Genomic DNA, 14,777 nt, shown 5'->3' with positions numbered 1-14,777 from the left:
AATTTAATTTTTACTTAGCAATATAAATTTTTAAGCATTTAATGCAACAAACTGTATTAAATTTTTTATTTTCAGGATAGCTTCCGTATTTTGCGCTGGAATTCCTGGATACGGTCCGTCTCTTCGGGTACCATTACAGAGCTGTGAGACGAATCCCCTTGGCCGCAGTGACAATGCAAAATTGTGTGTTGACCGCTCTTCACGTCGATAAATCAGGTATGTGTAATAGACGTTGAGTGCTCTCGAGTATGTACACGTTGCGGACATGACACACGACACACCGCACCGTAACACATGTAGAGTGTTGTATGAATGCGGTGGTGTGAATCTGTCCAATGAATGTCGTTACCTTCTTAGAATAAAACTATTCACGTGCCGCAGCACCGTTAAATCTCGTCCAATCTTCGAAGAATGCCAGTTATGATTTAACTTACATACCTATAGCGTACAACGCAATCGTATGTACAATGTACTTTTTACAGATTAGCTTTTTTGGATCGAATATATAAATAGAGCGATTTTTTATAGACATCATGGGGAATAATCTGTAATTTGATGGTTCGAGGAACGGAAAAATGGTGAGGAATTTTTTAATTGGAATTTTCTCAGGGTTTTGTTTCGTAATTGCCGTTACGAGATGAGCGGTAGCTCTTTATTTATTTTATGGAGCTCTTACTATTATTTTTGGTGTAAAGTATAGTAATTTTTCACACCATATTAATAAGGCTACCTGCATCGGAAGAAAATCAAAGTTTCCGAGTTATTATCGGTAATTTCAGAGGATTTTATTTTTGACGCTTCATCACCTCACTTATTAGGAAGATATTGGTTTAGATTTTAAGCTATTATTTCTGGTGTGTTAATTGCGATGAATCTTTCGTTTTATAATCTTTCATTTTTGACAAACAAAAGATTTTTTTTATCTTACATTTTTACTGCATTGTTTTTTTTTTTCTACGATTTTACTAAACGAATTTTTGACGTCTATATAATATGAAAAATAGATCTTATTTTTTGTTTGATTTTTAAATTTATTAAATAGTATTTCCGGCATAAATCAATTTTAAAATTTGATAAATTATTTATAAAATTGAAAAATTTATTACTTAAATTTTTTTTAATTATTGAACAAAATTTCAACTTAATAGTAAAAAAAAATTCTAAATAATTATTTCAATTTTTCAAAATTTTAATTTACCACCCAAAACTTCACGATAAATAATTAAAAAAGAAAAAAAAAATTAATAACAATATTTTGACAAGATAAATACTGAAAATACCTTTTTAATGACATACTCTGTTCCGTCTTCTAAAAGTTAGCTTCCGTCTCTCGTAGCATGTAAACCTCACCTCCGAAAAAAAAAAGTCTATTCTTTGTTTTTCACCGCCACTAATTTCTGGTCAAGTAAAATTTGATTTTCTCCAGACATCCGAAATCATAAGTCTATACTACAGAAGTAGTATAAGTTGAGTCCGTATATTTAAGCATAAGGATTGTTTACTTTTTTCCATTTTGACAAATCGAAACTTTTCGACCTGTACGACACGGACGTTAAATATTGTGACATCCCATTCATTTGAGGTTTCCGGTATCATGGAAAAAATTCATCTTTTTATTTTTCACCGCTCTGCATTTATTTTTTCTCTTTAAATAAAATTATACCTCTTTCAAATTTAAACTAGACCATTCAAAATTCGAAAATTATCCCAGCTTATTTTTTTCTTCATAAATTTTTGAGTCACAATGAAAAAAAAAAAATAATCAGTGTTATTTTATTTAATTTAAAAAACAGGACAGTGAGTGCGAATAAAACGCCATATAAATTATAATATAATTAAGTATGCCGGTAGTAATATAATATTGACATCATTAAACATGATCATCATTATATATATTTTATATTACATATAAAATTCAGAAGAAAATAAATATCCTCCGGTGTTATTCGCGTCCATCACGCGTTCAATGTTAAACATTTTAAAAAAAATTTTTTTTTCACTTTATTTTCTTTTAATATCAGTGGAAAATATATACAATACATAATATATATATATAATATACAATAAATAATATATCTACATGAGTGATAATCGATGCCGACGACAAAGTGATCCGCGGTTCTTACAATACCACGTTGTTGTATTACAGCAATTACCGTAATTCGTCTCGTAATTATTGCGATTGCCCGTGGCGAGCGCGAATTATCTTATACTGCACACTATACATATATTTAGTTGTTATTTTTATAATAGTACATAGTACTGGTGAGCTTTAGCGCCTTAATTTCCTCATTTCAAGTCACACAATCGCTACCTGCAACTCCGGGGATCTTTAAGAAAGGATTATGTCCGTTTTAAAAATATATTTAAAGACCTTTACTTACCGTTCGCTCATCACATAACATACACTACACCGGCTTTACCTCACAGTAGCATTTCCGGACAATTATTTTTCTCACTGTGACGAAATCCGACTAATATTAAAAGCATTAACAATAACAACAACTATTATTTATATAAGTTCATTTTATTTCATTTGATGATTCATTTCAGAGCCGTAGGGCTTTGAATTTTTTATTTTAACTAAAACAGAATATTTCTGTAATTATTTTTTATATCTTATTTTTTTTTTTAATTAGTCGTAAAATTTTTCTCAAGTAAATAATAATTAATATTATTTTCATTTTTTTGAATGAAATTTTTATTTGATTTTTTTTTTTAAATTAATCATTTTTTTATGGACATTTAAAAAAAAATATATCAAAAACATAAAAAAAAGATAAGATAGAAATTTTATACAAAAATATGAGAGCTAAAATTTTTTCCAACTTTTAAAGCTTAATCAAAATTAAAACAAAAAACAATTTTAATTTTTCTCAACCCAAAACTTCAAATAAAAAAAAAATTTTCAATATTCCGGTTCCCTAAAACATTAAAATTCACTCATGAACTTTAATATTCTTTCCAACAATCATTAAAACTCTAAAACTAAAGAATTAAAATCTGTAACACGAATCCGCGTTTAACAGTATACTTCTAAAAACTATATTTTTAACGGCAATACGTTTATACGTTATATATGACTTCCGCGAGAACTACCAGTCATTAAAGATTCCCATTTAATACCAAGACTCCGTCGACTCCGTACGGGTGTTGTTAAATTTTTAGAGATCGTTATTTGCCGTGAGTGACCTTTAAAAATGATGAAAGACAAGTTACCGGGACTTTGCATTTTGTTGTCCCATTATTCTTATTTATCCTCATATAAAATAATATAATATAAGAATTTTTATTATTATTATTATTATTATATATCATTGTGTGGTAGTTTTGCTATAGGGAGTTCAGAGAGACAATGATGCTCCTGGATGCAGAAATGCCTGAGGATATCCCCAGTGAGTCTTTCAATAGAATAAGTGCATGTACGTACACATGCAGTTTCCGTGTATTCACGTAAAGTAACGTAACATATAACAAATAACATGTATGGACCGCGGGGACCGAGCATACGTGTAAAAGAGACAGGACACTGCGTTCCCAGTTACTGTATGTGCTTCTATACTGCTTACCTGGTTCTACCTGTACAGTGTATCAATTTGTCCATGGCCGGTAGGACTTATAGCGCGAAGCATGGGATATGTCGGTTATATGCTCGGCCGAAGGTCGCTTTGTACCAGCCGCTATCCGGCATTCTATCAACGTTAGCTCGCTCCAAGCTCCAAGCTCAAGAATATAACCGAAGGGATAGGATATTGTATATAGTACTCCATCCTACCTTCAGTGTCTCTTATTCTTATTCTTATTCTTATTATTTTCTCGAACTTCACTTATTTACTCACTTATAAGTACCAAGTGTACTTGGTTACTTGGTTACTGAATATCTAACCAGCTACTCACGTGTTTATGTGTGATTCGGCATACAATGTGAATCCTGTGCATGTGTGCTGTACATAAATAAATAAATAAATAAATATGTATGGAGAAATGAGCTCCGACACACATCAAGATCGATTTACCCTGTGCAAGTGTAAAATACCAATTACGCGGCTTGATCCTTGATCCTTTATTGAGCAGGGCTCACCAGACCGATCCTAAAAATTAGAATTCTGAAATTTTTATTCCCTCTAGAGGTCTATATAACCTTCTCAGGAGTTTTTTTTTAGATTTTTAGAACTCTTCGGAGGATTAGTGAAAAATTAAATTTATTATCAAGTTTTTATAGTTCAAAGTCAATTTATGCATCGACTGTTGAATTGTTTGAACTTAATTTGATAAAAATTTAAAGTTTTAATTTTTAATTGCTGACAGGTTGTTTTAATTAAAAAAAGTTGGTTAATAATTTGTTTAATAGGCTGATAAAAAATTAACTTAATTAAAAAAAAAAAAGCTTAAGAACTTTATTTTAAAAAATTGAATTTAAAAAAAGGTTTTTTGACTTTTTATGAGTATTTAAAAAAAAAAATTTTTTTTCAATTTAATTTAAATATTAATAAAATTTGTGAATAAAAAATTTATAGTTAAAAAAAAGTTTTATTACAAACGGGAACATTGAAAAAATTTGAATATAAAAACTTTTATATTTTTATTTCTAATAAAATTTCCGGCGCATCACGAGATCGTAATTATATGCAGATATGACGTTGACGGATACTTAAAGTATCAAGAAATTATTGAAATCGCCCTCTTTGCTCTTCCTTTGCAGTTTATAATCTCAAGCTCAGGACTTAAATTTGACTACGAAAATAATATCGAGTCTGCCGGTAAAAAATTCACTCAACATAGTATAAAATAAGATAAAAAAGTTAGGAGTAAAGCATTGTCGAAGAATTTGACCCGAGGCAAATGCCAAATGACGCGACGAGTCCTTAACCCTTCGTCATGCCCGCGGGTAACTCGAAACCTTCCTGGAAGACTAAAATCTCCCCAATTTTCACCCAATATTTACTCGAGACGGAATTATCCGCCATTACCGGGCTTAAATTGTTCAATTGTCCAAAAAGACCACTCAAGGATCCACGTAATAATGTCATTAAATAATTATCTGTTAATTGATAAGCACGGGCAGCAACTAGCGGTCATTAAAAGCCGCATAAAAACTAACTTATACTGCAGATCGTATTATTACGAATATACTTACATTTTTTGCACATATGTACATTACTATGGGCAGTTTAAATGAAACTTGAATTTTTACCCGGTAATTAAATTCAGAAAATAAAAATACAACACGCGATAAACTCACAGTATTCGCCAGAAGTTTGCTAAAGTAATTTTTTTTTGTTAAATTTCAATCGATTTTTTTTTTCGGAAATTTTTGAGATATGAAAAAATTTTTTTTTATCAAAATTTTAATAGAATTCAACAAAATTTACATTATTAAGAGAATACGAAAAATTTTGTCTCCAGGATAGTCATATGATAAAATCGTTTTTTTTTTTGTGAAATTTATAAACCAATTGATTTGTTTTAGCATTTCCTACAAGGTTATTAGACCCAACAGTTGATTAGTTTATTATTTTTTTAGAAATTTAGAATTTCTTATTTTACATATAAAAAAAAATAAATTAATAAAAAAAAAAAAAAATTTGATATAGATGTTAAAAATTCTTAGAATTAAAATAAAGATTTTTTGCAATGAAAAAAAAATTATAAATGAAGTAATGAAAGTGAGGAATTTTAATTTTTTGTTTAACATCAAAGAGGATTGTCGAAAAAAAAAAATAAAAACCAGAGAGAGGTACTGTGTGTATGGTATATGCCCAGCGAAGTTGGTCCAGGACGGGAATAAGAAGGAATCCCCGCGGCGCAGAGTCGTAAGCCGCGCGTTACGCTTTCGTCAAGGTGTGAGCGAAGACGAATGGCGTTGATACGACAAAACGCTGCCGGCTGTCCGGTTTGTCCTGCACTGGCATCACCGAGCAGAGGAACTGACCGTAGACTGGAGACTGGAGACTGGAGCCGCGCAAATGAAGACGTTACCATCATCAGTGTGCGAATGATTAGTGCGAGTAGCTGGACGGTAGTATTGGACTCGCTCTCATACTCTTTCTTATTCGTACACACATGCCCACACAAGAAGAAGAAGTCCCTTACTCTCTCGCCATTAGTTACTTCTTGCTACGAAATTACTTACCCCGATCCCCGATAGCTCGCGCACTCTCATCTCCCAATCCTACTCATCATGCATTAATACACTTTCATTCATTTATTTGCCGACTTTTTATGCCTTTTAATTCTACTGCCTACTTGTTTTCCTCTTTTACCATTTAAACTCCCCAACAATTACGCTTTTTTATTTTTGTTTTATTTTATTTTAACACACAATCATTTATCTTAATCAAATAGAGAAATTTCAAATTATATATTATTATAATATAAATTAATATTTAAATCTAGCTATTTATTATTTTATGATAAAAAATTTTATTTTTTTTATGGAATTTTGTGAGAAATGATTTTAATTTTATCGTATTAATACACTGGCCAAAAAATTTCGCTCATTTTTTTAACAATATAGATTAAATAAAAAAAAAAATTCATATGAAAATTGAAATTAATTTAAATGGAAAAAAAAAAAAAAAAAAATTAATATAAATACTAAAAAAAAATTTGAACGTAAAAAATTAGTTAAATAAAAATTTAATTTAGAACTTACCTTTGAGTCGAATAAATATTAATTCAAAATTAAAGTTAAAAATAAAAAAAAAAATTAACTTAAATATAAAATAAATGAGACAGGAAAACATTTAAAAATAAACAAAAAATTTTAATTAACATAAAATTGAATTTTATTTAAAGAATTTCTTATAAAAATTTCATCGAAAAAAAATAAATTTGAATTACATAATAAATTTGTACACTAATTATATTAAAATAAATATCTGTAGATGTCCTTTTAAAAGCGTAGAGGGAATAAAACGAAAAAAGTATAACCGTGGAGGTCGTCATGTAGGGTGGTCATTGTCCGTTGATGGTCGTACGTGAACCATCTATCATTCTGTCGGTGCTCTACAGGCTAGAAGATTTCAATTTGCTCTCTTTTTGCTTTCCGTCACCTCGAACCTCATCCTCAGAGTCCCATCATACAAGCCATCACATCACCTCACCGTCCGATCGAATTGGCTTGTATGCAGCCACAAAATACTATTTAATTGTGATTGACTGCTAAGTACTCGGACACTCCAGTCGACGATTATAATAATGGCGATACGAAGGTGACGGGAAAGTATCTCGCGTGCAGAACATTTAACCATTTTAACATACTCGTACTCTTATATCCTCAAGTACCCACATCAATACAATAATAATATTCAACATATTACACACATTACTCTCAATTTACACTATAGAATCCCTTATTATTAATTACATTCATCCATACAAATTATCGAGACTAAAATATCTAATTACACTCTTAAGAACTAATTACATTCTTACCAACTTATTCTACAAAACATCCATGAATATTTACAACAATTAACTAGACTTTATTCATCAAATAACTTAAAGCATTTAATAATAATAATAATAATAATAATAATAATAATAATAATAATAATAATAATAATAATAATAATAATAATAATAATAATAATAATAATAATAATAATAATAATAATAATAATAATAATAATAATAATAATAATTATCATTATCATTATCATTATCATTATCATCTATTTACATACAATAATAATAATCATCATCAATGTTTATATTTACAAAAAAATACCTCAGTCTGTTTAAAAAAATCATTTTTTAAAGTCTCCCCAAATCCTCCGCTATCAGTCGCGCTGAAGAAGTTCGTAAAGCGCAGAAATGTATGTCTGGGCCATCTGAAGAGTTTCAAACTTGCTGAGCTTCCTGTCGTTCCCCAAACTAGGCACGACATCCCTCAGTTTGTCAAAAGCGTCGTTCAAACTGTTCATCCTCCTCCTCTCCCTGGCATTGGCAGCGAGTCTTCTTTTCCTCATCACCTCAATCCCGGGCGCGGAATTCTTCATCTTCTGCAGGGTTTCCTTGATTTTTTGAGCCGGGTACGGCGAGGGGCTCAAGGAAGCTTCACTGTCCCTTCGATACCTCTGAACTTGGCACTTAATTCTGCTCTGTTCGAGGTCATTTTTCCCCTGGTAATTTTCCGCCAATTGATAGTTCAAATTTTGCTCCTGATTGAGAGTTTGGTTGTATAAATTCTTCGAGAAGAACTCACTTGGCACATTTCCATTGGCATTTCCATTTCCATTTAGATTAACATTTAAATTTCCATTGAGGTTAACTTTCTGCTGGAGAACGGGGTGAGGCTTGACCTCGAGGTAGCCCAAGTCATAAGACTCATCAACAGAGCAGTTGAACTCTGTCCGGCAGTTGAAGTTCAGCTTGTGTTGGCTCTCTTTGGACGGCAAAGGCTTGAAGGGGTCGTAAATCTGGTCACACTTGGCGGCCTCGCGGTTGTACCCCTCGTAGAACTCGGTGAAGTTGAACCCACCGCCCAAATTCAGGAAATACTCTTGGTGGTTCTGGCTGTCGACAGAACTTATGCTGTCACAGCTGCTGCCCCTTGAGCGGGGTGGTTGGGGGTAGGATTCCAGGGCCTGAGGGGGCCTGTAGGACCGCGGGTTCGACTCGGGGCTGCTCGCTGAGCCGTAACCTTCAGAGTCTAGGAGATCGTACTGTTGGAAACACGCGTAGCTCGTCATGTTTTTTTTTTTTTTTATGTAAAAATTGTCTTGTTTTATTTAAAAAAAAAAAATCAAATAGTCAAAAAAATAAAATTCACTTCACTGCAGACGTCACTGATGACACTGAATACTGAGACTGAACAAGAGGGTAGCTCGAGCGACGTCTTAAGTCGATCGAGTCGTTGCGTAAACTGACGACGTCTTGAGCAGCTCGGAGATCTCGTGGCTGGACCACGCTGCCGGAGCGCCTGGAGGGGGAATTGGGCCTCAGCGAGGTGGGGGTCAAGATCGGGTCCCGCAGGACCCAGCTCCCCACTACCAGGCCTGTCGAGTGGGCAACTCTTTGTGCTAGCCGCAGCAGACACGCCTCTCGTCTCGTTTCTTACTTTTTTTTTTTTTTTTTTTTTTCGACTATTCCTCGTTCTTGTGCTCTATTATCATTTTAGCTCAAATTTGCTGGGGGCTTAGTCCAGAAGAAATAAAAATCGGTAAAAGCTAGACGGATTTTAATTAGAGCTATTGTGGGACTTTAGCGCTAGCTCGATTACTTTTATTGTGATTCCCACATTATTTATAGGGGATAATTTGCATCCGTTCCTTTTTTCTACTTGTCTCTTGCAATTAAATATTTAAGAGACGTCATATCTCTTAGGACTCGTGTTTTTTGATTTAAATTAAGACATCGATCCTCTGTGATTTATCTAAATATTAATAAAGACATATCTTGTCCCTTTTATCCCTGACTAAAAATCTCGAATTGACATTTAGATATTTGAGGGACGATAAATAAAATTCCCGGTAGCTCCCAAATTGGCTCAAAAATTTTTATTCTCCATTGACAATTAAATTTTGAGCCCCCTTTTTTATTTCACCAGACACAACACAAGAGAACACTAATGCCTTTTTTCTTACTTTTTACCTTTCTTTATTTTTGCTTGTTGGGTTGACCCGCTAGTTTACGAGCTGCAAAACAGAACTCGAGTTACGAGGAGACTCCAAACACGGCTATTTCTCTTTTCGTCTTCTTTCTGTCTTACTTCTGACACACTCGTCTCAAAACTCACCTAACCTCCCCATATATACATACATGTATATATAAGAGTACCCCACGCGTACTTTACGACATTTTAAACGTTCTCGGGCCGGAAAGCGTCGACAAATTTGACTGGTTTACGAGGTCCTTCAGACTTTACGATACATCCTTTTGTTTTCCTCTTTATTAACTTTATTTTATTTCATTCACTTACGCCAAAGTAACTGTCAATTTAACTTTTTTGCCGCTCCAGCAAACCACTGCACTTCGTACTTATCAATTAAGGATTTTTAAAAACTCCTCGTTCAGTTTCAGAATTTTTTTACTGAGCTTTTATTTAATTTCTTCTTAATACTTTTTGTAACGGCGCCAACAGTCTTAACTTTATTTTAAAATTACTGTAAGAAAATAAAAATATAAATTCTTTTCTTTTAAATTTTGTGTACCTGGAGGATTTATGTACAAAAGTGTGATATCGAGGAATTACTTGATGATGTTTGATCTCCAAAATATTTCAACCCTAAAACGGGATTGGTGTCATGACTGACTTTAAAACCAAACATAAATTCAAGTGTTTGTTTGTTTGTTTTTTATTTATCGCGTGTAAAAGTAATAGTTATAAAAAATGTACGGCATGCTGCCAGGTGTTTGTTTTTTAGATTTTCCAATTGCAAATATTAACTCAAGGGATAACTTAAGCTATAAAAATAAAAATTTCAGGCCTGTGAAAAGTAATAACAAATTAAATAAAGGTACCGAAATATTTCTCCGTATTTTCTCGGTTATACTCGACTAGGGCTTCGCTTCATTTGTTAGCACACTTTGAAAGAAGGGCGGTGGGCCTTATCCTCATTATCCTTCACTAATTTACGCAACAAATGAACTGAGCCAAGCCGAAATAGGCTCGGGCTTAAGTTGACCAGCGTAGCGGCACTTTTTACTAGACAAGTCACAAACGAGACGTTGAAGTAGAAAAATGACTCACAGTACGCCCACTTAGCTTTTGGACCTTTTTGTTTTTAATAAAAACCACAACTAAATGTTTTTGTCTAGAAAGGGACGGAAATAATTGATCTATTTTTTTTTTTCAATGTTTTGATACAAAGATTTTTATAAAATAGCTGGAAAATTCTTCCTTTTTTTTTTTTTTTGTGATTTTACTGTGAAAAATAATTAATTTTTTTCGATAAAATAATTTTTTACATTATTTATTATTAAATTTATGTAAATTAAATTCGAAAATTTTTTATTAAAGCTCAATAGTCATATTTTTTTTTGTTAGAACAGAACTTAATATTCAATAGGCTTAATAAGGCACATATAATTTTTTTATCAAAAATAGTTATCAAAAACTCCAACAGATGGCGCATGATCACTGAATCTTCTCGAAAGAAAAGAGTTAAATTTAAAATATGAGCTTATAAAATAAAAATTATATTTTTGACTTTCAACAAAGCTCATCGATTTAATTTTTCACATCAATTGAGATCCTAATTAAAAAAGAAAAAAATACAAAAGTATAATAAATAATTTTTTACGTATCTTATGTAACAATTTTTTTTTTAAATAAAAATAAACTTATTTCACGGGTTTATTACTCTAAACCCCGCTTTCATATTAGAAATTATAATCTCCTGATCATAATATCATTCAGTTCAATTTCTAATACAATTTAAAATTTATTAATAAACATAATATACCTCTAACGCTTGAAATAAAATAAATGAAAATTACAGTTAAACTATTAGATGACAAGTTAGCAAGTAGTTAGTAGTAAACCGTGATATGAGTCAACGACATGAGAATGACTCTGTACTTTTATCTCGGTATTATATCGTGAATATAATAATCACAGAATAGAGAGTTTATTTATAAATTCACAACATAAAGGCACACAGAATAACACAACATGTAACAGGTAACGAGTGTAATGTAATCAGAAGACTAAGACAGAAGACAGAGCGATAGGTTACGGTCGATCGGATCTCGAACCTATGCTCTACTCATGATGATGCTGAACCTCGTGATGTGATGATAGGTGATAATCAATTTATTGCGTGTTATCTACGAACGCAAATTGATTATTACCTGCCTACGCTAGCGGCTTACAGTATTACACTTCGTCGGACAATCACTAATGATTTACAGCATAATAGCCGGGAGTTTGACTGATGCTTTGACGATCCATAAAACCTGAATTACTCATCGATAATTATTTTTATTTATCGGGTAATTTTAATCCCTATTTAGCATATCCTTACGTACGTGTTCGCGCAAATTTTTTTTTTTCGAATGGTAGTCGCTAGTTGGAGATTAAAGAAACAATAGACCCGGCTTTTATTTACTGGTGAGGATAATAAGAATAAAATAGAGAAAATTTGTTAAAATCTGCAGGGGGTTTAGCGCCTGCTCAGATATAAATCCCTGGTAATTCTCCAGGATTTATGAAGGTTACTCTGAGCTGGCCCATTAGAATCACAACCAAGGTGCTCTAATTACAGGTTTGCCCGTACTACCTGTGAAGACACTTCTAAGCCGGCCTTGTTTTGCCGCGGATGCTATTCAAAACAACTGGAAAAGGTGGTTATTGCTAATTTTCTTACCCTGCTTTTCTCGCCTCGGTCAGACACCAGTAAGAGGTGTTAGGTGTGAGGCGTGTTACCAGCTCGTTTCTTCTAATTTTGATCTCTTTTCAAATGATAAATTGCTCGCTACGAATAATATAATATAGAACACAAGGATGATACACTTTTTCAAAGAAATATTCTTTTTATTGTCTTCCTTATTCTTTGAATCTTTTATTCACTCACTTTGTAATTAAGCCGAAAATTTTACAGTGATCTATTAAAAGCTTAGTTTGGAAATTTTGAATTTTTTTTACTATTTATCAATTTTGAGACTGTGTTTTTATTTTTTTTTCAAGGTCGATAAATTGATTTTCACCTTGTTAAAAAACAGTAAAGAATTTTTTTTTGGTTTTTAATTGTTGAAAAACTTGAAAGCTTCAATTATAGATTAAAATTAAAATTTTATACTCAAGTAAAATAAAATTAGGTAAAAATAAATCATTAAAAAATCAGAATTCCATTTGAATTTTATTTAAAAAAAATTTTTCAACAATTATTTAAAAAAAATTACAATTTTTATTTTGTAAGAGATGTAAAAAAAATATTGCATAAGTATTATCCATTCATTTAGCTACAAAAATGATAAATTCATTAATATAATGAACAATGATGATTTATGTCGCTTCCTCGACATGAACGGCATTTTCCATCCGTCTATTCTCAATACCCGGGTTATTATCCTCCACCTAACCATCATGACGGCCAATCTTTTATCCGATAAAAAAATCCCCATTATTTATAATATAACCCGTCTAATTTTCTGCTTCTTTCTCCGGTATTCTATATTCACCGTGTGCCACAAAAAACCTCACAAATCTCGATAGAAGATCGGAGAATAATCATTAGCAGCCGGCGTATCGGTACTGATGGCTATTAAACTCTAAGAGCAATGATATACAATACTTTTCAGAGTCATGAGGTGTTTTTCCTCTTCACTATTTAGTTATGTTGTAAGTTATAACATAACCATACAATATACAATAAGTATACAATATATAATACAACGGAGCCTGGTTATACCCTCCATCAGCTTCAAGGTGCTATTTTTAAGTCACTCATCACAACTTACGACTATTATGCACTTTTAACGTCCGGAATACATAATACGAGACGAGAAAATAATATTACATTATATGCATATATTTATACACAAATAATAAAAGACCCGATGAAAATAATAATAAAAAATAATAAATATATTCTACTCGAGGAAAGGATAGTTTGCAAGCATGACGAAGCTCGGGAGCCTAGCAAATCGTTAGTTGAGTATTCTCGACTCCTTGCGCCTTACTCCTTGCTCCTCTCTATGAGGAATTACATCTTGGTTCAGGGTTCGCGCCAACGATCTTATTCAACCTCATATCTTATGTATCCTCGTATTTATACGTATAATGTATACTCACCACTTGATGCTTATAGTCTATATGTCATTATTCTTCTGGATTAATAATAAACGTGAGAAACGTCCTCTACTAGCGAGGTACCTCGGGTTTGCACATCATTATCATTTCTATCACTATCTTTCACTTTAATACTAGATATTTTTTATAGACGAATAGAAAACAAGAAAATTAACTTTTAATTAAATTTAAAAGATTCATGGAGTGAATTTTAATAAAAAAAATTAACTTTTAATTCAAAAAAAAATTCTAGAACCAAAAATATTATTTTAAAGAATTTTATTTTTATGTTTTTAGTATAAAAATTCTTCAAGAGGAAATTTTATTTTGTTTAAGACAATGAAAAATAATTTTTTTGGATTTTGAAATTTTCTCTTAAATTAAGTTTAATTTTTTTTAACGTTTTTAAATTTAATTTAAAAATTTTTTAAACTATATTTCTTACAGAGTTGATAAAAATTTTATATTTAAAATTTTCTTTTAATTTTATATCTACATTTTTAAATTTACACTATAAACTGTAAAAATTTGATAAATATTTTTCCGCTCAATTTAAATTAACTAAATTCTTTAAAATTATTTTCATGAAACAAAAATTTTTCCTTTTTATCAAATAAATTTTTTTACCGATGTATTTTATACAATTATAAATAACAATGCGTAAATTGAAATTACTAACCAAACCGTTAACGCTGATTTGTGTAAGTCGTGAAATATCAATTTTTCGCAACCAAGCTTAGGCTTTAAATTAAATCTCAGTGTCTCGCTTGGGTTTTCAGGCATTTTCCAATTGCAATTATGTGTAATCATAGGCAGAGGCATCTCCGTCACCAATTAATTTACAACGTGTTGATTAATTTAAAAGTTTGTTCGTATTATACTCTTCGTCATCCAACTACCGTTCTCGGTTTATATTTATTATTGTATTAAATTTATCCGTACTCTGGTCGTTCCGCGTTCGATGCCCGCATCATATAATATGAGTAAGCCGCGAAAACTCATTACACCTCAGTATATACGTTTGGTAGGTACGACCAGA

The 14,777-nt window shown here is 31.6% G+C and overlaps 2 protein-coding genes across 2 annotated transcripts in view; one reads left to right on the top strand and one right to left on the bottom strand.

The window, feature by feature from the left end:
• The window catches only part of LOC141530583 (uncharacterized), a 56,266-nt gene that overhangs the window by 12,551 nt on the left and 28,938 nt on the right, over positions 1-14,777 (top strand). The window contains exon 5 of the mRNA XM_074247771.1: positions 76-216. The gene's annotated coding sequence lies outside the window, so the exon portion shown is untranslated. The remainder of the gene's footprint in view (positions 1-75; positions 217-14,777) is intronic.
• LOC141530420 (uncharacterized) lies at positions 7,785-8,696 on the bottom strand. The gene has a single exon (XM_074247500.1). It carries the CDS (start codon positions 8,694-8,696, stop codon positions 7,785-7,787), a length of 912 nt encoding a protein of 303 aa, XP_074103601.1.

This window comes from Cotesia typhae, unplaced genomic scaffold (genome assembly GCF_013202065.1).
Source record: "Cotesia typhae breed Kobodo isofemale line unplaced genomic scaffold, CoteBio_Ctyphae contig_5, whole genome shotgun sequence".
NCBI lineage: Eukaryota > Metazoa > Arthropoda > Insecta > Hymenoptera > Braconidae > Cotesia > Cotesia typhae.
This window is presented reverse-complemented; position numbering and strand designations above follow the sequence as displayed.

Coding starts and splice junctions, on each gene's coding strand:
- LOC141530420 (XM_074247500.1), bottom strand. CDS start 8,696: ATGACGAGCTACGCGTGTTTCCAACAGTACGATCTCCTAGACTCTGAA.